The 25,411-nt window shown below is 44.9% G+C and overlaps 1 protein-coding gene across 1 annotated transcript; it reads left to right on the top strand.

Annotated features, from left to right (window-relative positions):
* Positions 1-976: 976 nt before the first annotated feature.
* On the top strand, positions 977-24,220 carry CCDC28A (coiled-coil domain containing 28A). The gene is made up of 7 exons (XM_069973749.1): positions 977-1,134; positions 3,950-3,978; positions 5,310-5,470; positions 7,695-7,855; positions 16,230-16,384; positions 22,339-22,361; positions 23,549-24,220. The coding sequence occupies exons 3-7, from the start codon at positions 5,313-5,315 to the stop codon at positions 23,601-23,603; spliced, it is 552 nt and encodes a 183-aa protein (XP_069829850.1). The 5' UTR covers positions 977-1,134; positions 3,950-3,978; positions 5,310-5,312; the 3' UTR covers positions 23,604-24,220.
* The last annotated feature ends 1,191 nt before the right edge of the window (positions 24,221-25,411 follow it).

A 25,411-nucleotide genomic window follows, 5' to 3' on the forward strand; every position in this document is an offset into this window, starting at 1 on the left:
TCCGATCGGCATAATATATTATTTACTATATATATATTATATACCGTAGCGTGCGTAATTGTCCGCTCTATTAAAATATAACAATCGCCATTGTTTTGTTTTGTCGATTTTTTTGTTACATTATATATATACATATATATATATATATATATAAAAGTATTAAAAAGTGATCAAAATGTCTGAGCTACACAAATATGGTATTTATAAAAACTAGAGATCATGGCGCAAAAAATTACATCCCCATACAGCCCCGTAGGTGAAAAACTAAAACCGTAATGTCACAATAGGCCCATTTTATTAATAATTAATTGTACAAAAACAGGATTTATAAAATAAATAAATAAATATATATATATATATATATATATATATATATATATATATCATTAGAGAATCGGACTGACCTATAGAATAATGGTATAATTTCGCTTTTATCATATAGTGCATTACATAGACACAGGAACCCCCCAAAAATTACCATATTGCATTCTTTTTTTTACGATTTCACCAATTTATATCTTCATAAATAATATATTTGGAATTCCATCATACATGTTATGGTAAAATGAAAGACGCTATTACAAAGTACAACTATTCCTGTAACAAACAAGCACTTACATGGCCTTGTAGATAGAAAACTGAAAGTGCTAGAGCTCTTAGAAGGGGAGGAGGGAAAAACGAAAACACAAAAATGAAAATCATTTTTGGGCTTGGTCCTTAAAGGGTTAATGAGTTAATAAACCTGTCCCCTTGCAGGAACTAGCTTGTAATGAAATGCTCTTTGAAAAACAGCTTTCAGATGCTGTAATGTGAGTGTATTGCCATCATGTTCATGTTCTGTCTGTGCACTTACAAGACACATGTTTATACACTAGTAAGAAACACGACTCCTGATCCCTGTCTGTGTACTGAGGTATACGCTTCATGTATAAAACTGCGCATGCTCCAGCCTTTACTGCACTGTAGCAGTTTGTCCACTAGGTGTCAGTACAACCCGGTTTAATTGTCTAAGCTCTGTAAATTATTTAGCTCGGAACCTTTGTTTTGTAGCTATGGTTTCCCTACATCCGGGGTGTTCAGCAGAGAAGCCCACTGTAATGTCTGTACAGGAAGAGGACTGAAAACATTTGAATGGTGCGTTTTCGCGTCGGTTGTTCGGTGTGCTGTGTACCTGTTATACAGACACTCTTATACACTGGGTTTGCTGTGTAGTGAGCTGTCTGTTCAACCTGTGGATTTACTGCACGGAAATGCAGCAGACATGCTGGGACTTATAGTTCCACACTGCTAAGAAGTAGCAAGTTGACCTCCTGACAGCTTTATAAGGGAGAGAGAGCAATATTTAACCCTTTCCTTGCATAGAGATTTGTGTAATTTTAGAGGTTTTCCACCAGTGTATGTGAATGGGGCAGGATGGGGTGTTTGTAGATTTATAAGATTATGTTGGCTTTGTTTTTTATGAGGTTACTTTTTATGCTTTTATGGGAACATTTACAGTGATATCACATTTCTGTGGGTTTTGTTACATTTGTAACTTGTATATATACATTTGTTACTTGTATATTTTGTACATATGATGTCCATGATCGCTTTCATACTTTTTTTTAACTATTAAATTATTAGATTTTAAACTTTAGACTTTTTTTTTTTCAACTGAGACTTGACCACTGGTGGGCTCCATCAGCTCTGTATTTCCACACTGCAGTGTTTTGGTGTTTAGTACTGTAGTAAGACCCACCCTTCACACTACTGTGGCAGTTTTTACTGTCAGGATACTATGATTAGGAAGCCTTTAAAGTAACTGTACAATCAGGCCGTGGGCTGAAGCACTGGAGGCGGGCCAACCCACCCCCAGTGGGAGGAGTGGTCCCTCTATGACACTGCTCCATTAGCAGCAATGGAGCCCTATCATAGAGGGGTGGGTGTTCCCTCCCACTGGGGGTGGGTTGGCCCGCCTCCAGTGCTTCAGCCTGAGTCTGGTGGTACATTCCCTTTAAGGAGGTTTCAGGAAACCATCAGTGTTTCCTGACCAAAAAAAACCCAGAGGGAAAAAAAAAATAAAAATACCCCCCTTCTCTGGTTTCTCTCTCTTTCTTCCGGCTTTGCGAGTTCACAAGTAACATCACTCATGCGCTGCAACACCGGGGACAGAGAGCAGCCTCTTGTGGCTGGAGGTATAATGCTGCCTTTGCCCAGAAGAGTAATTGATAGGGCCGGGAGTCTATGGCTCCCAGCCCTGCCAAACACACTGCAGCATTTAACTTTATGCACGCCTGATTAGCAGTGAATACAGTTAAAGAGCCAGCGTCAGCATCCAGCAGGACTTGCCTTGGTGGTGCTGCTGGTCTGGGCTGCCAAGCAAAGCATCTTGAATTTCAAACAGTTTCTGGATGTATAGCTATTCCGGTTGCCCTATAATTTCCAGGTCTATTTTCTGGGAGGGACACCCTTCAAGAAAATCCTGGGGGAGATTTATCAAGGATGGTGTAAAGTGAAACTGGCTCAGTTGCCCCTAACAACCAATCAAATTCCACCTTTTATTTTCCAAAGAGGCTGTGAGGAATGGAAAGTGGAATCTGATTGTTTCTCGGGGCAACTGAGCCAGTTTCATTTTACACCATGTTTGATAAATCTCCCCCTATGAGTCATGAAATCTATTATATAGTGTGAAGAGGCCTACATTAGGGATGCACTATGCACCGAAATATCGATACTACTATCGATATTTCGGGGGGAAAAACGGTTCGGTACCAGGATTTCCTGGTATCGATACTTTATGTTTAAGCTGCACTATTAGGCAGCTTAACATAAAGTATAGCGCAGAGAACACGGCCAGCGGCTATCTGAGCGCCGGCCGTGTTCTCTGTATGCCTCTTACTGCCCCCTGCGGTCACCTCCACTGCTCTCCCTCCCTCCGCTCTCATTGGCACCAATTTCAAATAGCCGGCACTTTGCGATTGTTAGTGCCGGCTATGTAACTGTGTAGATGCCGCTGTCACAACTGACAGCGGCATTTACCACTCCTTAGCCCGCTCCATATGCAGCAGGGGTCGGCTACTGTGGGTAGCAGACCCCCGCTGCCGATGTCTCTCCGATAACAGAGTCTGGCCGAGCCAGACTCTGTTATCAGGGAAATGATTTATGCAGAGGAGCCGGAGCTGCACGGAGGGAGAGCGGGAGGTCCGGGAGAGGACGACTGAGAAGGCTGGAGGTGGGGATAGCTGAAGAGGGAGAGCGGGAGGTCTGGGAGAGGAAGACGGAGAAGGCTGGAGGTGGGGGAGGCTGAAGAGGGAGAGCTAAGTAAGTAGCGTATAGCAGAGCTAAGTAAGTAGCGTGTAGCAGAGCTAAGTAAGTAACGTGTAGCAGAGCTGTCCTTGTACGCAGTATAGTGGAGCTGTCTAAGTGATCTCTGTACTCGGTACACAATTATGTAAAAAACGCAAACCTTTATTTTTAACGTAATAAAATAAAAAAAAAGGTCCATAAATTGGTATCTCTGTAATAGTGCAGGTTTGAAGAATATAGATAACATTTCAGGTTTATTATATTCGCTGTCTAAGGGGTATTATATTTCTATGTTTTTTTTTTGTTTGTTTGTTTTTTTATATTTTAGTATCGATCTGGTATTGAGTATCGAAATAAAAACGTTAGTATCGGTATCGAACTCAAAATTCTGGTATCGTTACATCACTAGCCTACATATAACGTACCAATTTTTTTCCTCTTAAACAAGATAGAAATGTATTGGTAAACATTGACTTCTATGCTGTAATGTAGACAAAATATTACTGCTTGTCTAGGCTGAACTGTTTTTTTCGTTTTATGATGGGGGTTGCTGCGTAATGTAACACGCTAGTCTGCGCTATTGCGTACAGCAATACAATTTATATACTGCAACGCTTTAAACGTTATAATGTAAATTAATGGGAAAATATGATATTCATTTTAGCGGGAAGATAGGGAGGAAGCTGCCTTGTCTTAAAGGAGAAGTCCGGCGAAATTTTTTTTCCCCCACTTCTTCCCTACATAAAAAGTTATATAAGTTCCTAATGTACACTCATGTCAGATTATGGTCCCTTACCAGACTTTCCCCTGGGTCTCCAGCTGCAGGAAGTGGCTTACTTCCTCATTCTGTGCTGACGTCACGACGAGTGCAGGGTCCCTGCTGCACCTTGGGTCGTGATGTAGGGCTTGCCACGTCACTGTACAGGCGTGCTCTGAGCTCCTGGCACGCCTCCCTGCCTCATGCATATTCATAGAGATGCCTCCTTCCTGTACAGAGACACTGACTACAACCCGTTCTGTACAGCAATCAGAACGGGATGAGGTGGGGGCTGCTGAGGGGGAGAAAGTACGGCAGACTAGAGCAGCCACACTGAGAACACCTCAGTGTGTGCTGTAATCAGATCGGGAGGAGGTGGGGGCTGTGGGAGAGAGCATGAGACTGGAGCAGGCAGGCTGGGAGCTCTGTATGAGCTGTGATCAGGACGGGAGGAGGTGGGGGCTGTGGGAGAGAGCATGAGATGCTGGAGCAGGCAGGCTGGGAGCTCCGTATGAGCTGTGATCAGGACGGGAGGAGGTGGGGGCTGTGGGAGAGAGCATGAGATGCTGGAGCAGGCAGGCTGGGAGCTCCGTATGAGCTGTGATACGGACAGAGAAGGTGGGGAGGAGAGGGCATGAGATGCTGGAGCAGGCAGGCTAAGAGCTCAGTGTGTCTGCTCTTACCAGAACGCTGATAAGGTGGAGGCTGCAGGAGGGAAAGAACATGACAGGCAGTGCAGGCTCACTGAGAGCTCCATGTGTGCTGTGATCAGAAGGGATGAGGTGGGGGCTGCAGGGGGGACAAAGCATGACAGGCTGTGCAGGTTCACTGAGAAGACAGTGTGAGCAGTGACCAGAAGGGGAGGAGAGGGGGGGCTGTGTATACTATGTGGTGATTTGTTAGTGTAATTTACCATTTTGCAAAGCTGCACATTAGGTGTGCAGACACTAGCAGTGATGGCACAGAGGATGCAGGTGGCAGGAATACAGGCTAAGCACTGGGAGGGTGGTAACATTCAGGGGGTGGGACAAACAGCAAGGTTTGACTGAGTGGGCTGGACAAGGAGGAGAGGGGCGTATACAGTGGGCGTGACAGAGTAACAGAGCTTGGACAGGAAGTGAGGAGACACCAGCTTATAGTCAGAACGGGCGATGTGGGGGTCCGAGAGTGGCGATTCTGGGCTCAAACTGTTACTATACAAAAGGTGTACATGATCTCTTGTTTTTTTGGTTATTGTTTTTTTTTTAACAGACCCCGGAATTCTCCTTTAATGGATGAGAGGAAGATGAAAAGGAGGAGTCCTAAGTCCTCCACTAGTCACCCGCCACCTCTGGTGAATTCCAAGAAAAACTCTGTGCCACTCAGCCGGAGCACTGGGTTCTCTAACGCTGCACCACAATCAGCTGGGCAAAAACCAAAGTTGAAAAGGTGAGTTACTATTTTATAGCCAGTAATCCAAGCAAGTTCCGAAGTGCTTTATGAGTTTGGTTGGTAAACCCAGAACCAGGTGGTTATGTACTGAGCTCAGATAGCTGCATCTCCATCATCATAACACCAAAATAATAATAATAAATCCTTTATTTATTCCTCAGCAGTTTACATCCAAAACTTTGCCCTTGATATTAACAATGGGCTTTGTCTTTTCCTTAAAGAGCCACACTGGTAGCTGATAGATATCCAGGAAGTGAAGAAAAATGGCCCCTGTGCCAATCCACATTGTCTCCTGCTCCCACTGCTCTCTCTCCTTAGGAGACAAAAAATACATGCCTCTGTCTCTTATTGTGTGTGTTTGCTGATGGCACAGGCTGATGATGCAGACAGCAGGCTTGGCTGGATCCCCCAATCTGTGACCAACCATAAGCAGCTGCTGCAATTTCGCTGATTGTGTAGGGAAATTAGGGCAGAGAAAAAACAAGGCATAAACAGTATATCCAATGTAAGATAGTATTGGATAAACTTCTTATTGTGGGAGTCAACTTCAAAGATAAAAGATGCTGATCATAGTATGTGCGTGGAGATAAAAGGAAATAAATTCTAATTCAAAAAGTTCTTAACTTTATTCCAATATCAGCGTTACAGGTAGAGAATACAGTGTGCTGTGTGGTGTTACAGGTAGAGAATACAGTGTGGTGTTACAGGTAGAGAATACAGTGTGCTGTGTGGTGTTACAGGTAGAGAATACAGTATGCTGTGTGGTGTTACAGGTAGAGAATACAGCGTGCTGTGTGATGTTACAGGTAGAGAATACAGCGTGCTGTGTGGTGTTACAGGTAGAGAATACAGAGTGCTTTGTGGTGTTGCAGGTAGAGAAAAGAGATGAGCTAACCTCGAGCATGCTCGAGTCGATCCAAACCCGAACTTGCAGCATTTGATTAGCGGTGGCTGCTGAAGTTGGATAAAGCCCTAAGGCTATGTGGAAATCATGGATATAGTCATTGGCTGTATCCATGTTTTCCAGACAACCTTACAGCTTTATCCAAGTTCAGCAACCACCACTAATCAAATACTGAACGTTCGGTTTCGGATCGACTCGGATAGAACCCGGTTCGCTCATCTCTAGTAGAGAATAAAGCGTGCTGTGTGATATTACCAGTAGAGAATACAGGGGGGCTGTGTGGTGTTACAGGTAGAGAATACAGTGTGCTGTGTGGTATTACAGGTAGAGAATACAGTGTGGTGTTACAGGTAGAGAATACAGTGCGCTGTGTGGTGTTACAGGTAGAGAATACAGCGTGCTGTGTGGTGTTACAGGTAGAGAATACAGTGTGCTGTGTGGTGTTACAGGTAGAGAATACAGTGTGCTGTGTGGTGTTACAGGTAGAGAATACAGTGCGCTGTGTGGTGTTACAGGTAGAGAATACAGCGTGCTGTGTGGTGTTACAGGTAGAGAATACAGTGTGCTGTGTGGTGTTACAGGTAGAGAATACAGTGTGCTTTGTGATGTTACAGGTAGAGAATACAGCGTGCTGTGTGGTGTTACTGGTAGAGAATACAGCGTGCTGTGTGGTGTTAAAGGTAGAGAATACAGCGTGCTGTGTGGTGTTACAGGTAGAGAATACAGCGTGCTGTGTGGTGTTACAGGTAGAGAATACAGTGTGCTGTGTGGTGTTACAGGTAGAGAATACAGTGTGCTGTGTGATGTTACAGGTAGAGAATACAGCGTGCTGTGTGGTGTTACTGGTAGAGAATACAGCGTGCTGTGTGGTGTTAAAGGTAGAGAATACAGCGTGCTGTGTGGGTGGGATCACAATGAAATGATAAAGTACTGTAAATAATTCAGTAACACAATGAAACTAATGTGTGAACACAGCCTAGATGTTCTGCAACAGATTTGGGTGGGGAATGGGCAGGGTGGAGGACTGTGATGAACAGCTGAGGGAAAGCAATGCATTCTGGAACTAAAAAATAAAAAATAAAGGTTATTTTTTAGCTCATTTCCTCTATTATTTGTTTCACATATACTAGAGCTTGGGATTACTTTGATACCATATGGTTAGTATACCGTACTTATACACAATATAACAGTTTCAAAACTGGGATAGATAGGTAAGTAATGCTATATGCTTCTGCAGAATTTTCATTTTTTTTAACCTCTACCTGGAGTTCCTCTTTAGTTCCCTTTTTTTCTTTTTCTTTTTTTTTTTCTTTTTAGAGCTATTAAAGAAAAATCCAAGTCTCAGGGAGAAGGTAAAGGTGCTACATCTGCTTCCACTCAGCATTCTTTCCTTACAGATGTTTCTGATGTTCAGGAGATGGAGAAGGGTCTTCTCAGTCTCCTCAATGACTTCCACTCAGGCAAACTCCAAGCTTTTGGTAAGTTAGTGTTTCCAAGTGATTATAAACTAGTGATTATAGGGATAGAAATTATGGCTGTAGAAGTGTTTAGCCAGAGTCTTCACCTCAGAGTTTTACTGTTTATCCCCCTTACAGTTTTGCCCAGGCCCTGCTTGGGCTAATGGCCAAGGCCATAACAATTCTGCCAGTGCAGGGCCCAAGCTAATTGTGGGGCTGTGCAACAACTTTCGAAGTAGGTACAGCTTAAGGCTGGGTTCACACTACGTATATTTCAGTCAGTATTGTGGTCCTCATATTGCAACCAAAACCAGGAGTGGATTGAATACACAGAAAGGCTCTGTTCACACAATGTTGAAATTGAGTGGATGGCCGCCATATAACAGTAAATAACTGCCATTATTTCAATACAACAGCCGTTGTTTTAAAATAACAGCAAATATTTGCCATTAAATGGCGGCCATCCACTCAATTTCAACATTGTGTGAACAGAGCCTTTCTGTGTTTTCAATCCACTCCTGGTTTTGGTTGCAATATGAGGATCACAATACTGACTGAAATATACGTAGTGTGAACCCAGCAAGATTCAACAACAACCAACTTAGTGAGGCCTCATGGGCCTCGATCTCAATCAGTATTATATGCACTTTCAGCTTTGTAGAAAACAGAAATAAAGATATCAGTGAGCAGATGTGCTATGGCCTTTTAAACACAAAGAGGAAAAAATGAAAGTGCAGAAACAAAATTTGGCCTGGTCATCAAAGGGTTATCCCACACGATTAAAGCCAATAAATAAAAAACTAACCCAAATGACTATTTTTTTGTTAATCCTGCCCCCTTTTTTTTTTTTTTAAAAAAGCTGTTAAAATGTCACATGTAGCTAAAAAGTGTACCACTAAACATGTCCGCTTATGCTGCAAAAAGAAAAAAAAACAACAACCCTTGCATACTCCATCAGTGAAAATATAAAAATATTACAGCTCTTACAATATGACATTTTTTTTTTTATTTTTTTTATTTTTTTTTTTTATTTTAATTCACAATACAAACCACCTTAGCTCTCGTCCCAAAATCAGGACAATCGCACATATACAAATCTTATTTACCCCAGTACATCAATCAGAAATAATTGTAATATCATAGAAACAAACCCTCCCCTCCCCCATAACCCCCCCCTACCAGCCACAGAACGAGAGACAAAGGAAGAGGAGAAAAAAAAAAAAAAAAATTCACCACTTCCTCCACAACCGCTTACACTTATCCTCTCTACTCCTAATACCCCTAGCCTCCCACCAATCATACCTTTTGATCACATTCACTTGACTTATCCACTCCTCTATTGAAGGTCCCGTCTTCCCTATCCAGTTTCTCAAGATTACCAATCTTGCCAAGAACAATACTTTAACCAAAAGATTTCCCTCTAACTGTAATTCCGTTTTTTCCCCCAAAACTGCCACCTCTAATGTGAGTTGCCCTTTACAGATACCTTTATTATCCAGAACTTCCATTACTCCTATCCAGTATTCTTTAATCTTAGAACATAGCCAGAACATATGGGTCAGATCTGCCTCCCCCTCTCCACATCTATCACAGCATGAGCTCTCCCGGACTCCCACCTTGTGCAAAAACAATGGTGAATAATGAACTCTGTGCAATATTTTAAATTGTATAAGTTTGTATTCAGGATTCTGTGATACATTATTAACACTCTTAAGCATACCCTTCCATCTAGATTCTGAAAGTGATCCACACACCCTCTCCCATTTAGCCTTAAGGGCGGGCACCCTTAATTCATATCTTTCTTCCAATAATATTGTGTACACCCGTGAAGGAAGCCCCTTCCCTTTTGTCAAAGCCATAACTTTTTCCATTCCTTCATTACAGAAAATAAAAAAACTCTCTTTATTACGTGTTCTATTAACCGCGTGTTTTAATTGTGCATAAAAAAATCTATTTTGCCAGGTATCTACATAACCTATAAAGAGATCTTCCCATTTCCTGAGAAGACCTCCCTCAAAGAAAAACTGTACTTTACTATGTCCAAACTCCTTCCAAAACTTCTGATTAGAAAGTTCCTCAAATTCAGGGAAGTTAATATTATTCCACAGCTCCGTACATGCCAAGCTCCCTCTAACCTTACAAACCTTCTTAATTTCCTGCCAAATCCTGTGAGTTAGTGTACCAAAAAAATCTACACCCTTTGAGAAAACCTGTAAACCACCTGACTCTAATCTTTCAAAAATCCCCAGTTCCCTATTTTTCATACAATTTAAGAAACACCAACTTGACTCCTTATGGGTAATAATATAGGCAAACTGAAAAGCCAAAAAATATAAAAAGAAGTCCGGGAGAGCAAAGCCGCCCCAATCCATCCTAGGGCAGAACCGACCATACCGAAGCCTTACCCTCTTTCTTCCCCAAATCAGTCTGTTAAGCAATATCTCAATCTTCCTAAACCACTTAGTAGGTATCCAAATTGGTGAGGCGGCCAGAAAAAAATTTATCTGAGGGAGAAGGACCATCTTGATAAGCGCCATCCTCGCCGACATCGATATAGGGAGACTAGACCACACCGCCACCTTCTTCTCTATTCTTTCTACCAGAGGCTTAATATTATGTTTCAAAAAATGAGAGGGATCCACCGCCGCCAGTACCCCTAAATACTCAAGACCCTCCCCCATCTTGCAGACTTTCAGATTACAGAAGCCGTCCCCTAGGTCTCTATCCAAAGGCATAATGAACGACTTGGTCCAGTTTATCGACAACCCCATTAGATTACCTAACACCCCAAAATCCTCTATTATGCCCGGAAGATTCACACCGGGGTCGACGACAAAGAGGAGCAAGTCGTCCGCGTACATAAGTATTTTTTCCTTATCTCTCCTCAAACCGAAGCCCCTAAATTTACCACAAGACCTTATCCATTCCGCCAAAGGCTCGATGTACAGAGCAAATAACATAGGGGACAACGGGCACCCTTGTCTAGTCCCTCTATGAATACTAAATTGTGGAGACACCCTACCATTAATAAGGAGTCTACCCAAGGGCTGCCTATACATCACCTGAATCAATTTTATAAATTTAGCACTAAAGCCAAAATGCTCGAGGGTCTTCCATAAATATGCCCATTCTACCTGATCGAATGCTTTACACGCATCCAATGCTACAACAGCTCTGTCCCCCTCAGCTGGAATTTGCATATTCAAGTACATCCTCTTTATGTTATTAAATACTGTACGGCCTGGCATAAAGCCGTTTTGATCTTCCGAAATCAAAGCCGTAATAACCTTTGACAGCCTCCTAGCTATTAGTTTAGAGAACAATTTAAAATCTATATTCAACAGAGAGATTGGCCGGTAGTTCCCCATCTCAAGATGGTCCTTCCCCCTCTTTCCTATAAGCACAATAACCGCCTCCTCCATAGATCCCGGAAGTCCCCCGTCCCAAATAGACTGATTCAACACCTCTAGCAGAATCGGAAGCACCACCTTAGCATGTCTTCTATAAAATTCATACGGTAATCCGTCTGCCCCCGGAGCCGTATTTCCAGCTACAGAGGCCAAAGTTGCCTCCAACTCTGCCAGAGAGAGTGGTGAGTCCATTACTTCTCTCTGCATTTCTGTTACTCTAGGCAAGGAAATGCGATCAAACAATAACATATCTGATTTGGATAGGTCTGGGGAAGAAGAGGAGTACAATTTAGTATAGAAATTCACAAAAGCTGTTTCTATGGCATTCTGATCAGTGGCTAACCTACCATTTTCTCCCCTAATGGAAAAGATATTACTGTTCTGTGTCTGATTCTTAATTATATTAGACAAAAGTTGGCCTGGTCTACTCCCATCCCTAAATCTCCTATAGTCAGAAAATAACATTTTATTATAAGCTCTATCTTTCACAAACCTAGCATATTCCTCTTGGGCTATCTTTAATTCTCTAAGTGATCCTTCATCCGCCCTTATCTCATAATCTCGACTTTTCTTCTCAACCTCCTGTACATGCTTCCTTTCCCTATCTTTAAATTCTCTCTTTTTAATCAGGATCTTTTTAAAATAACACCCTCTAATAAATGCCTTTAAGGCATCCCAAACAACCTGGATACTTGCTGTTCCCCTATTAGACAGCATAAAGCCCTCTATTTCTCTGTCAATTTCCTCATCCTCCTTTCCCAGAATATTAAGCCAATGAGGGTTAAGTTTAAAGGGTCTATCCAAATGCTCATTTGCCCCACATAATTTCAGACCCCATATCACCGGAGTGTGATCAGATATGTTTTTTGAAGCATATGTAACCTTAGTAACTAATCTAAACCCCCCCTGATCACTGAATACCATATCTATTCTAGAAGCCGAACTGTATGAGGAACTAAAACAAGAGAATGCTTTCCTTGTTGGATTATGACACCTCCATACATCTAGCCATCCCACTTCATCCACAAACCTCTCCAATGGAGAGCTTCTATTGACTAGCTTTCTGACATCCGATCTCCTGTCCTCCAAGGACATAGTACAGTTAAAATCCCCCGAGACATAAAGCCCCCTATATTCCTTATTTGCCGCGAAACGCAGCAAATCCTCCAATATGTCCCTGGAGAACGGGGGAGGGATGTACACAAAAGCCAAAATTATATTAGAACCCTCTATGCAACCATACAAAAATACATATCTTCCCCTATTGTCCGTCTGTGACACAAAGATTTTATGGTCTATTCTACGGTGAATCAGAACTGACACTCCTGCAGAAAAGGAGGAACCAAAAGAGTGAAATGACGAGGCTACCCAGCCCCTAGAGATACCCACCACCGATTCTGAAGTTAAATGGGTTTCCAACAGCCCAACTATTGCCGGCAGATGTTTATTAACTTGATCAAACACAGAAAACCTTTTAAGCCTTTCACCCAAACCTCTCACATTCCAACTAACTATATTGACCATAACACCTACTCAGCCAAAATTGCGTCTCCACAGCAAAAAAAAAAAAAAAAAAAAAAAAAATAAAGAGAAGAGAAAAAAAAAAAGATAAGAGAAAGAAAAAAAAAAAAAAAAAAAAAAAGCCTCCTATCTCTCTCCCGTCCCGGGCTGGACCCACCCTCCCCTCCCCCCCCCCTCTCCCCCCCCCCCCCCTCTCCCCCCCCCATCCCACCCACCTCTAACCCCCCATAACCCACTGCAAAACACAGTGTGTCCTACACCCGAGTTTTCCCCACCCGCCACACTTGCTACCTATCCCACTTATATAAATATGGGGAAAGGAAAACACTAGAATAAAAAACAGTTCATATTATGGGAGCTTCATACTCCCTCATTAATTTATCCCCTGCGTATCCATCCATTTTCTTGCTTCCTCCGCCGACTGAAAAAACAAAACCTTCCCCTCCCATTCCACTCTGAGTCTAGATGGAAAAAACAGGGAGTATTTAATACCTCTGGATCTCAACGATTTTTTAACCTCTAAATACTGGGCCCTAGCTCTCTGTGTCTCTACCGCGAAGTCTGGAAAAATAACAACCTTAGCATTGTTATAACGCAAATCCTCCATTTGCCTTGCCTTCCTCAAAATCACATCTCTATCCTTAGATAGTGACACTTTAACAATCATGGCTCTCGGGTTGTTACCCACAATAACCCTACCTGGAATCCTGTGCGCCCTCTCCACCGCAAAGAGGGAAGAGAGACCACCCGCAAATTGTTTCTTCAACCAATTTTCCATAAGTTCACATGCACCTTCTCTCTCTTCCCCCTCTGGGATGCCTATTATCCTCAAATTGGCCCTGCGGGATCTATTCTCCAAATCCACCACCTTCTCCTTCAGTGCTTTATTACTGACCAGTAATGAGGCCACCTCCTGTTTGATTTTATTTATGTCATCCTCTGCTGTACTAATCCTAGACTCAGCTTCCGTACACCTATCCCTAATTTTCTTAACATCTTCTCTGATAAGGGCAATATCTTGCTGTAGGGCTCCCACTTGTCCCGACAGTGCCTCCAAAGTGCTGCTGCTCTTTGTCACTACTCCCAAGATTCTTCCCAATACCGAGGAAGGATCTACCTCCTCCATCTCCCCTCCTGGTATCTCTTCCGAAGCGGACTCATCAGCTGTCCTTGTAATAACAGTTTTACTTTTACTTGCCCCCTGACCAGGAGAGAGAAACTTATCCATTTTGTTACTGGGTTTCCCCGGGGTACCCCCTCCCTTTTTCCCTCCCCTTTTATCCATCCGAATGCAGTACTCAAAACCACCAGGCAAAAGGAAACAACTCTTTGTTTTGAAGTCTCTTGTTCTCGGGTCCAGTAAAGCACTAAGATCCGACCACAGAGTCCCCAAAAAAATTCCTCTGATAAATCCCTATCTGGAGTCTCTTGTTGTCGGGTCCCGTAAATCACTAAGATCCGACCCCAGAGTCCCCACTAAATCAGTACCCACAGATCACCTAGGTCTCTTGTTCTCGTCTCCAGTAACACACATAGATACGAGCCCAGAGTCCCAGACCAGATCTTCGTCAACCAGCATTCCCCACTTTCCCTCCCCCAGAACTGTAAAGAACACAGAGATATGTCATGCAATCATATAGAAAAATCAGTCCGCCTGTCCACCCTCGACTAAGCAGAAAAGAGATGACCGTTCAAATCTCTTCGCCCTCCCGGGCCAAGCACATAGGGAAGTCCACCATTTTATGGGGGAGGAGCCCCTTCTTAGTTCAATGCAGTCCAGATCTTCAACTGCAAGTCAATCTTACACTTTATATCCTCAACAGGATATTGAGTTACAACCCAGGGTTCAGCAAACACGAGCTTCTGGTTCCCACTTATACAAGAAAGTTATGGGCTTTATATTTCCAGCAAGGTATACGAAGGCAACACAGGATCCAGTAAGGATAAGAAACTTCTCTTTTGCCAACCATAGAGAGTATGACAAAGAGCACAGTACATAAACCAAATACATAAGCTGCGAGGTTATGTCATTGCTCCTGTTCTACAAGTTCTGTTGGATCAACTCTCAGGTGAGGGAGGGAGAGAAATTCACTTAGCAAAGTGAGGCACCATAGTGCCATAGTCCACGTAGCATGGGAAACATAGCATAAACTTGTAACTCCGCTGCTCCCAGGACTTAACACATAAACAGATTTTAAATGGCTCTGACCCAGATAATAATAAAAAAAAAAAAAAAAAAAAAAAAAAATCAGCAAAACGACACAGTTCACTAGATAGACACGGTCAGATAAAAGAAGCCGTTATTCCCTCTTGAGAGGGTATCACCTGTCTTCACCTCCTGCCGAGGCCGCTGCCGTATGTCCTCATATGCCCGAGAGGGGGAGGCCGATAGCCGAGTCTCCCAGCCGCCAAAGATCCTCCACGCTCGCTGCTGAGGCCAGACTTTCAGCCTCGTGGCTGCCTGCAGCTCTCTCACCGCTGCTCCGCAGCCCTTCATCCGGCCGGAGACCACCCCCTCACGGCGTGAGTCGCTCCCGCTCTCTCACTGCAGGAACAACCCCACTCTCAAATCAGTTTGGGGAAATCGCCAGTCACCCTCTGCAGCTCTCTCACCACTGCCTCGGGTGACAGAGGCGCTCTCCGGCACCTCGCGGCCCTCCCGCCCTCTCACTGCGGGGGCCGCAGTCTTCAGCGTCTGGCCGACTCTCCTGGCTTAGTCCACCACGGCACTCCGTCTCCCCCACACTCCTCATCAGCAGCGCTCGGCCTATTCCGGCTTCAGCAATTCATGGCACCTGGCCCAGCAGTCATTCAGCCCTGGGAGCTCTCATGCAAGCGTGGCAGGTGAGCAGAGGAACACACCTAGCTCCTCCTCTTCCTCATCCCCCCACAATATGACATTTTAAAATTCCCCCTCCAACTTGCCTAAATTTCTGTGAAACACCTAAAGGGTTAATAAACTTACAAAATGTTACTTTGAATACTTTGAGGGGTGCAGTTTTTACAATGGAGAAATGTATGGGGGTAACTAACATACAGGCTCCACAAATCCGCTTCAGAATTGAACTGGTAACTAAATTTTAAAAATTGCTGCTAAATTTCAAAACCCCCAAACATCCTCAAATAAGTAAAAGGATGTTCACCAAATGATGTCACCATAAAGTAGACAGTATACCATGATTATAAAGAGGAATATGTCCTGAGAAAAGAATCACTATAGTAGTTAAAAGCATCCCAAGTGTATTACTACATAAAGTAAGACAAGTCTGTGGAGGCAAGGGGCTAAAGCAAATGAACCAATAGCTACATCGCTGTTGTTTTTTTATTTTTTTTTAATATACATGAATAGACCGGTGCGTGGGTCACACACCTCTACACTTCACATTCACACACTAGTTCTCCCTATTTGAGGTGTTCCCATCATGTATCTTATTCTGTAAGCTATGTTCTTGTTGCTCTTACAGGTAATGAATGCTCAATAGAACAGATGGAACATGTCCGAGGGTTGCAGGAAAAGCTGGCGCGTCTGCATTTAGATTTGTATGGTGAACTGGAGGAAATGACAGAAGACAAACGCAAGATGGCCAGAGATTCCAATCTAGACAGACTCCTCTCAGATGTACGTGTTACTGGGCTGTCAAATATGCTTACTTTAATAGAACATAGTGGGGGGCATTTATGGAGACTGGCGTATCTATATGCTGGTCTTACCCCCCATGTCCCACTATTGAGAGGTGCACACTAGAGATGAGCGAACCGGGTTCGTGTTCGAGTCCATCCGAACCCGAACGATCGGCATTTGATTAGTGGTGGCTGCTGAACTTGGGTAAAGCTCTTAAGGTTGTCTGGAAAACATGGATACAGCCAATGACTATATCCATGTTTTCCACATAGCCTTAGGGCTTTATCCAACTTCAGCAGCCACCGCTAATCAAATGCCAAAGTTCAGGTTTGGATGCACTTAAGCATGCGCGAGGTTCGCTCATCTCTAGTGCACACACAGTAAATACAATAAATCTGAGGCTCCCATGCTGCAGTGCCTTGAGTTGGTGTAGATTCTCACCTACACCTGCTTGCAAGCCTCGCCCTTTTGTGACTTGCCATCATGCCCATCAGACAAGAAGGTGGAAGTCCCTGATTTTGCACAATTCGGGTGGTTTGCACAAAAATCAGTGACGCTTTACAGATTTACACTGGGGATGAGGTTGTTAAATCATCCCCTTATAGACTGTATTACATATGAAATGTATTATTGGTGCACTTAGAGGGGTACTCCGGCATTCAGGGTTATATATACAGTGGTCCCTCAACATACACTATAAATTGGTTCCAGGACGACCATTGTATGTTGAGACCAAAACTCTATGGAAAACTGGTAATTGGTTCTAAATCTCCCAAAATGAGAAAAAAAAAAAAATTTAAAGGAAAATTAACGGCTTATTAATATGGATACAGCAAGTCCTTACATACAGTCAGAAAGAGCTACAAGAGACTCTAAATTTCTTTCTATGTAGAGGACTGGAGCATTTTCAGGTCCTGTACAGGTCACACAGGGTCCCAGAAAAATAACATGAAGCCGCTCTCACCCGGTGCCTAAAGGTGCAGCTCATCCTGGTACAGGTAAAGAGCAGCACAGGACATGTAGTATCACATTGTACTATAAAGAGGAGATACTAGACACACACAGCAGCACAGGAAATGTAGTATCACATTGTACTATAGAGAGGAGATACCAGACAGCCAACCAGTGCATGCACTTCACTTATACTGGGATTTTACCAGTAAAATGGCCACTTTCATTGGTCGATAATCTAGTTTTTTGTACATGTTCTGTGGATCTGGACTGTCCATAGCATTGTAAGTTGAGATTGGTTAGGATGGTACAGAAAGGAACATTGTATGTTGAAAATATTGTATCCTTAGGCTAGGGCTGGGCGATTAATCGAATTAATTCGATTAATTCGCCCAGAGTGTTTGGATCGATTTGATTTTTTGTGAAAATCGTAAATTCGATTTTCACAAAAAATCATTGCGGGCGGGCCGGACGGTGCGGTACGCGGGCGGGCAGACAGTCCGGAGACGGGCAGTATGGGGCTGGCGAGCGCTGCTGTGAGGTGCAGGGCGGGCCGGCAGTCCGGAGAGGGGCGGTGCGGGGCCGAGAGGGGCGGATCGGGCCGGCAGTCTGGAGAGGGGCAGTATGGGGCTGGCGAGCGCTGGAGTGAGGCGAGGGGCGGGCAGTCCGGAGTTATGCAGCGCGGGCGTCCTTGAGCACAGCGTTCCGCTCCCCTGTCAGCCACAGTTACAGCTCCCCGGTCTCTGGAGGAGACAGCAGGGACTGCAGGGTGATAGTGTCGCTGCGAGTCCTGGAGCTGTACAGCGGGATCTGACCCCGCTGTACAGCTCCAGGAATCACACTATCACCCTGCAGTCCCTGCTGTCTCCTCCAGAGACCGGGGAGCTGTAACTGTGGCTGACAGGGGAGCGGAACGCTGTGTGCCGGGGTGACAGAAGGAGGGCTATGTGCACTCCTGCTCCAGTCACCCCCAGCCCCCCTCAGTCACCTCCAGCCCCCCCTCGGTCCCCTTCCAGTCACCCCCAGTTGCACCAGTCCCCCCCAGTCATCCCCAGCTGCCCTAGTCCCTGTCAGTCATCCCCAGTCCCTGTCAGTCATCCCCAGCTGCCCCAGTCCCCGTCAGTCTTCCCCAGTCCCCGTCAGTCTTCCCCAGTCCCCGTCAGTCTTCCCCAGTCCCTGTCAGTCTTCCCCAGTCCCTGTCAGTCTTCCCCAGTCCCCGTCAGTCATCCCTAGTCCCCGTCAGTCATCCCCAGTCCCCGTCAGTCATCCCCAGTCCCTGTCAGTCATCCCCAGTCCCTGTCAGTCATCCCCAGTCCCTGTCAGTCATCCCCAGCTGCCCCAGTCCGTCAGTCATCCCCAGCTGCCCCAGTCCCTGTCAGTCATCCCCAGTCCCTGTCAGTCATCCCCAGCTGCCCCAGTCCCCGTCAGTCGTCCCCAGTCCCCTTCAGTCATCCCCAGCTGCCCCAGTCCCCGTCAGTCATCCCCAGTCCCCGTCAGTCATCCCCAGTCCCCATCAGTCATCCCCAGCTTCCCCAGTCCCTGTCAGTCATCCCCAGTCCCCGTCAGTCATCCCCAGTCCCCGTCAGTCATCCCCAGCTGCCCCAGTCCCTGTCAGTCATCCCCAGTCCCTGTCAGTCATCCCCAGCTGCCCCAGTCCCTGTCAGTCATCCCCAGCTGCCCCAGTCCCCGTCAGTCATCCCCAGCTGCCCCAGTCCCCGTCAGTCATCCCCAGCTGCCCCAGTCCCCGTCAGTCATCCCCAGCTGCCCCAGTCCCCGTCAGTCATCCCAGCTGCCCCAGTCCCCGTCAGTCATCCCCAGCTGCCCCAGTCCCCGTCAGTCATCCCCAGTCCCCGTCAGTCATCCCCAATCCCCGTCAGTCATCCCCAGCTGCCCCAGTCCCTGTCAGTCATCCCCAGTCCCTGTCAGTCATCCCCAGTCCCCGTCAGTCATCCCCAATCCCCGTCAGTCATCCCCAGCTGCCCCAGTCCCTGTCAGTCATCCCCAGCTGCCCCAGTCCCTGTCAGTCATCCCCAGTCCCTGTCAGTCATCCCCAGCTGCCCCAGTCCCCATCAGTCATCCCCAGCTGCCCCAGTCCCCGTCAGTCATCCCCAGTTCCCTTCAGTCATCCCCAGCTGCCCCAGTCCCTGTCAGTCATCCCCAGTCCCTGTCAGTCATCCCCAGTCCCTGTCAGTCATCCCCAGTCCCTGTCAGTCATCCCCAGTCCCTGTCAGTCATCCCCAGTCCCCGTCAGTCATCCCCAATCCCCGTCAGTCATCCCCAGCTGCCCCAGTCCCTGTCAGTCATCCCCAGCTGCCCCAGTCCCTGTCAGTCATCCCCAGTCCCTGTCAGTCATCCCCAGCTGCCCCAGTCCCCATCAGTCATCCCCAGCTGCCCCAGTCCCCGTCAGTCATCCCCAGTTCCCTTCAGTCATCCCCAGCTGCCCCAGTCCCTGTCAGTCATCCCCAGTCCCTGTCAGTCATCCCCAGTCCCTGTCAGTCATCCCCAGTCCCTGTCAGTCATCCCCAGTCCCTGTCAGTCATCCCCAGTCCCTGTCAGTCATCCCCAGTCCCCGTCAGTCATCCCCAGTCCCTGTCAGTCATCCCCAGCTGCCCCAGTCCCTGTCAGTCATCCCCAGCTGCCCCAGTCCCCGTCAGTCATCCCCAGCTGCCCCAGTCCCCGTCAGTCATCCCCAGCTGCCCCAGTCCCCGTCAGTCATCCCCAGCTGCCCCAGTCCCCGTCAGTCATCCCCAGCTGCCCCAGTCCCCGTCAGTCATCCCCAGCTGCCCCAGTCCCCGTCAGTCATCCCCAGTCCCCGTCAGTCATCCCCAATCCCCGTCAGTCATCCCCAGCTGCCCCAGTCCCTGTCAGTCATCCCCAGTCCCTGTCAGTCATCCCCAGTCCCCGTCAGTCATCCCCAATCCCCGTCAGTCATCCCCAGCTGCCCCAGTCCCTGTCAGTCATCCCCAGCTGCCCCAGTCCCTGTCAGTCATCCCCAGTCCCTGTCAGTCATCCCCAGCTGCCCCAGTCCCCATCAGTCATCCCCAGCTGCCCCAGTCCCCGTCAGTCATCCCCAGTTCCCTTCAGTCATCCCCAGCTGCCCCAGTCCCTGTCAGTCATCCCCAGTCCCTGTCAGTCATCCCCAGTCCCTGTCAGTCATCCCCAGTCCCTGTCAGTCATCCCCAGTCCCTGTCAGTCATCCCCAGTCCCTGTCAGTCATCCCCAGTCCCTGTCAGTCATCCCCAGTCCCCGTCAGTCATCCCCAGTCCCCGTCAGTCATCCCCAGCTGCCCCAGTCCCTGTCAGTCATCCCCAGCTGCCCCAGTCCCTGTCAGTCATCCCCAGTCCCTGTCAGTCATCCCCAGTCCCTGTCAGTCATCCCCAGTCCCCGTCAGTCATCCCCAGCTGCCCCAGTCCCCGTCAGTCATCCCCAGCTGCCCCAGTCCCTGTCAGTCATCCCCAGCTGCCCCAGTCCCTGTCAGTCCCCCTCAGTCACAGGGGAGCACTGTTCCACTGGGAAGCAATACAGTTGTTGTCTCAAACATCATTAAAATTGTATCTGACGCTGTGAGAAAAATTTTGTTTATTTAGCAAAATAAAAAAATCGAGATTTAAATCGAGAATCGTTCAGATTTCTAAAAAAATCGAGATTTTATTTTTTGGCCATATCGCCCAGCCCTACCTTAGGCCATTATACGTTGAGGGATGACTGTGTTCACTATATATAGTGGTACCTTGGTTCTCAAACTGCTCAATTCTCAAACTGCTTGGAACTCAAACAGTATTTTCAAGGAAAGTTTGCTTTGGTTCTCAAACTCTTGCTTTGTTCTCAAACACTTTTCAGACACCCAGTCTTGAAGTACTCGGTATCTGAACGTTTTTGCGAGTGTGGATTGTGGGTTGTACCTGGTGATTTTAGCACTGGAGAAGCTTCACATACAGTACAGTACTGTATAAGACTGCTGGAGTGTATATACAGTACAGTAGTAGTACAGCCAGTGCACCACAATCTCCCACCCTGTACAGCACTGTATAAGATTGCTGGAGTGTAGATACAGTACAGTAGTAGTACAGTCAGTGCACCACCCTCTCTGATACTCTATCGTGCTGGAATGGGGGTGCCTCTATACAGTAAAGGAGGAGTGAGGAGTTAGTGATTACTGTTTACTGATTAGTGTGTACTATAATTGTTGGTTTTGGTGAATGTTTCTTGTGTATAATGTCCTGTACAGTATAGTGCTGTTCAGTCATGTTCTGTAGAGATTACGCTGGGCACTTTTTAATGTAATAATTGAGTATTGTAGGTAATTATTGGTGGGTGCTGAAACCAATTAAATACATTTACATTGTTTCCACACTGCTCAGTTCTCAAACTGCCTTCCGTAACCAATTAAGTTTGAGAACTGAGGTACTGGGGGTACTAGACATTACAGAGATATACATACCCATACATGAGGAGTGAGGGCCCTGCTCGCATGTATGAGCTTACAGACTATTAGGAAGGGGTTTGAGACAAAATGGCAGAGAGGCAAAGTGCTTCATTGTTGCAATGGTCCGCCCATCTTTATAAATAAGGCAGTGCAAGTAAGGTGAACCTGTCACTAACCAATGCCTGCATGCACAGATCTAAGTGCTTATCTATCTATCTATCTATCTATCTATCTATCTATCTATCTATCTATCTATCTATCTAATATAATATTTGTATTTTGAGCAGCACTACAAAAAACACGAAATTGGTGCCAGCAGGTAGTCTTGACCAGGACTTCTATTCAATACTTCAGATTACTTCAGACTTTTTGCTGTGCTGTATTCATAATGAAATAAATTCACGTTTTTGCTTTGAATATATTGGAGTGCTGTGGGCGATTTCTGAAGTGTCTGTCTGTCTGTCTATCTATCTATCTACACACATATATATACCCTAAATGCCCAGAGTAGCCCTTTGATAATTAACTAAAACATGACATTTTATCTTAACTTTTTTTTTCCTTTTTTCTGCAGCTGGAAGAACTGAATTCTTCTATGTATCCTTTTCATGAGTTCTCAGCTTTATCATTGTGGCTGTAGTGTTTTGGTGGTATTTAATGTTGCACAGTAAAGCAGACTATGCATAGTAGTTTGCTGTCTGCCAGCAGCGATCACTCTTGAACTACACATCAGCATAGACACTCGAACACAAATAGTTTTCTTTTCTAGATAAAACTTTCTCCTTTCATTGATTGTTCAGTTTTAAAGAATAATTGTAAATGTATTAGGTAAATCTACATACATACATACATACATACATACATACATACATACATACCTGACATACAAGAATGTTTACTTTTATAGTGACGTTAAAGGGTCACAATGAATTCATATGTGTCTCTCACTTCACACAGACACAGCTCATGCCAGGGGATCCAGCTGCCAAAGCAACTACTCCACATCCAGTGAGTGCCACGCCCGAGCCCTATTAATAAGACAGTGGCTGGGTATGGCAGTGTCGCCTTTTTCCAACTCTCTATGCTGACCTGTGGATAGCGCATGTGGACACATCATGGCAGTGACCATTTAAACTTGTGAACCTATTAGATATCCATACAAATACCCTCCTAAGGACACAGTGAATTTTGGCCTTAAAGGGGTATTCAGGTGAATTGTTTTAAAAATTTCATATCAACTGGTGACAGAAAGTTATAAAGATTTGTAAAGTACTTCTATTTAAAAAATTTCCAGTCTTCGAGTACTTATCAGCTGCTGTATGTCCTGCAAGAAGTGGTGTATTCTCTCCAGTTAGACACACTTGGACATACTTTTTTCAAGTCCCCCTATGCGACTGTTACCAGCAATCATTAGATAACATTCATTGATTAGTTCTATGCCCTTGCATAGCATTGATCAGTGTTATCTGCGATCTTCTCATAAAGGCTGCTTGAGGCAGACAGTATGAGAAAATTTCCGATCGGACTGTACAGAGGCTGACTGCAGAGACATCCAGCAGTCAGGGGAATGGGACTCCTGCAGTCACTGCAGGGTCTCAATCGGACAGTGACAAAAGCAGTTCAGACAGGAGACAAATAGTTATGTGCCTGTAAAGGACCTGTAGTCCTTCCTAGTCTGTGGAACACTCTATGTTCTCACTATTCATGTGTGCGGCCATTTGGTAATGACATGAACAGAAAAATAATGCAGTCATTTTATGTATACCCTTAACTGCTTGATCCAGACAAAAGCTTCACCTGGCAGATGTCCAAGATATCCCAAAAACCACCGCTAACTGAAGACATGAGCTCTCCTGTGTATTGAGCACCATATATCATGCTTCATTGCTAACAGTATTCTGAACTGTGTGTCCATGTGTCAGTGAAGCTGCTCTGTGAAATGATCCTTTGATATCTTACATACCTCATAATCACAATGATCGGTGTTTTCATTCCCAGTTTGTGAACTTCAGGCTTTTATGGGCTGTGGACTGTGACTTCCAAAATATTCTGTTGAATTCATTCCTTTTGCATGTACAAAACAGCTTACTGCAAGTGCAATGTACTGAGACCTATTGTATCATTGGTCTAAATATGTAAATATGTGAACTTGATGCCTGTACTGTATATATGGGCATTACAAAGCCGTTCTCGCTCTTTGGGAACGGCTGGCCCAGCCTATGTATCTTTGATGTTTACATGCTGACAATCAAATGCTGCTGTGTATGCTAACATTTGGATGCTTTGGCTGGTGCTCTTTTAGTTTGCACAGATCCACTGTGTATATAGTTTATAAATACTGTCAGGAAAGTATAAGCATTTTATGATTGTTTGCTGCACTGGTTTATTAAAAGTTTGGTATTTAATAGAGATTTCACGCTAAAAAATGTAAATTAAAAAAAAAAGTTTTTAAAAAAATTAAAGGTCCTGGACACCTTTTTCGTACTTTTTATTTTTGCTTCTATGCCCTTTTGCTGTGTCCTGTTATCTAAGAAGTCTGTAAGAGAAGATATCCTCTGACAGATTTGATATCAGCTCCCGTTTCCTTTCTTGAAAGAACATCTAAGCTGATTTATGGCCACATCTTAACGGGAGACACTGGCAGTATCCCCCTCCCCCCAATCAACTGGTGTCAGAAAGTTATATAGATGTGTAAATCATTTCAATTTAAAAATCTCATCTGCAGTTTTCCTGCAATAAGTGGTGTATTCTTTTCAGTCTGACACAGTGCTCTCTGCTGCCACCTCTGTTCATGTCAGTAACTGTCCAGAGCAGGAGAGTTGTTTTTTTTATTTATTTATTTTTATTTTTTTTAAATGAAAGATTTCTTGTTAAAACAGTACAGGCAATAATTTTTTGCACATTAAAAGATGTTATAAAATGGATCAAAAAGAATAATAGAAAGGTGTAACATAAAATGTAATCAAGTAGAAAGAACTGAATGTTACATCGTACATTGAGTTTACAAATAGACGGCAAGCCTGTAAAGTATACATGTGTTGTATAAGGAATACTGAACAGGTTGTTTAAGGAATATAAAACAGGTCAAATAAGGAATATATAACACATGATATGATATACAGTGCAATAAGTATATATATTGGAGTAAAAGTGTAATATTAGGTAGGATAGGGTTGAGATCTGTTAACTATATGTTGGTTTAGGGAGTATTGAATCAGGATAGGAGATCCAAGGAGTCCATAAATTTAAAAACTTGTGTCGGTTATTAGGTTTCCAGTGGCAGATCTTTTCAAGCCTAAATACCTGATCTACTCTCAAGAGCCAGGTGTTTTATGGAAGGAACTTCTGTAGAGAGCCACATTGTTGGTATCAGCAATCGGCCGCAGACAATAAATATCTAAATAATAACATTTGTGTGCCCTTCAGGTTTGGTGGCAATATAAAGAGTAAAGCAAATGGTCAGTAGAAGGTAGTGCCCGCACTAGGGGTGAACTGGGCTCACGTGTGGATACTTAGGCGATGCATAGACATATACGAACCAACTGAGATAATAGTCGGGGTGCAACGGGGAGAGGGAGAACGATACTGGCATAAGCGAGGAGAAACAAAAGTCCAGTGCACTCACCGATCTGCTGAAATCTTCAGTG

This window comes from Dendropsophus ebraccatus, chromosome 6, assembly GCF_027789765.1.
Source record: "Dendropsophus ebraccatus isolate aDenEbr1 chromosome 6, aDenEbr1.pat, whole genome shotgun sequence".
Taxonomy (NCBI): domain Eukaryota; kingdom Metazoa; phylum Chordata; class Amphibia; order Anura; family Hylidae; genus Dendropsophus; species Dendropsophus ebraccatus.

What these genes read in the sequence shown, in the direction of transcription:
- CCDC28A (XM_069973749.1), top strand. Translation starts at nt 5,313, where the DNA reads ATGGATGAGAGGAAGATGAAAAGGAGGAGTCCTAAGTCCTCCACTAGT. An exon ending in CAAAAACCAAAGTTGAAAAG is followed by an intron (nt 5,471 to 7,694) that starts GTGAGTTACTAT and finishes TTTTCTTTTTAG; the next exon opens with AGCTATTAAAGAAAAATCCA. An exon ending in TAGACAGACTCCTCTCAGAT is followed by an intron (nt 16,385 to 22,338) that starts GTACGTGTTACT and finishes TTTTTTCTGCAG; the next exon opens with CTGGAAGAACTGAATTCTTC.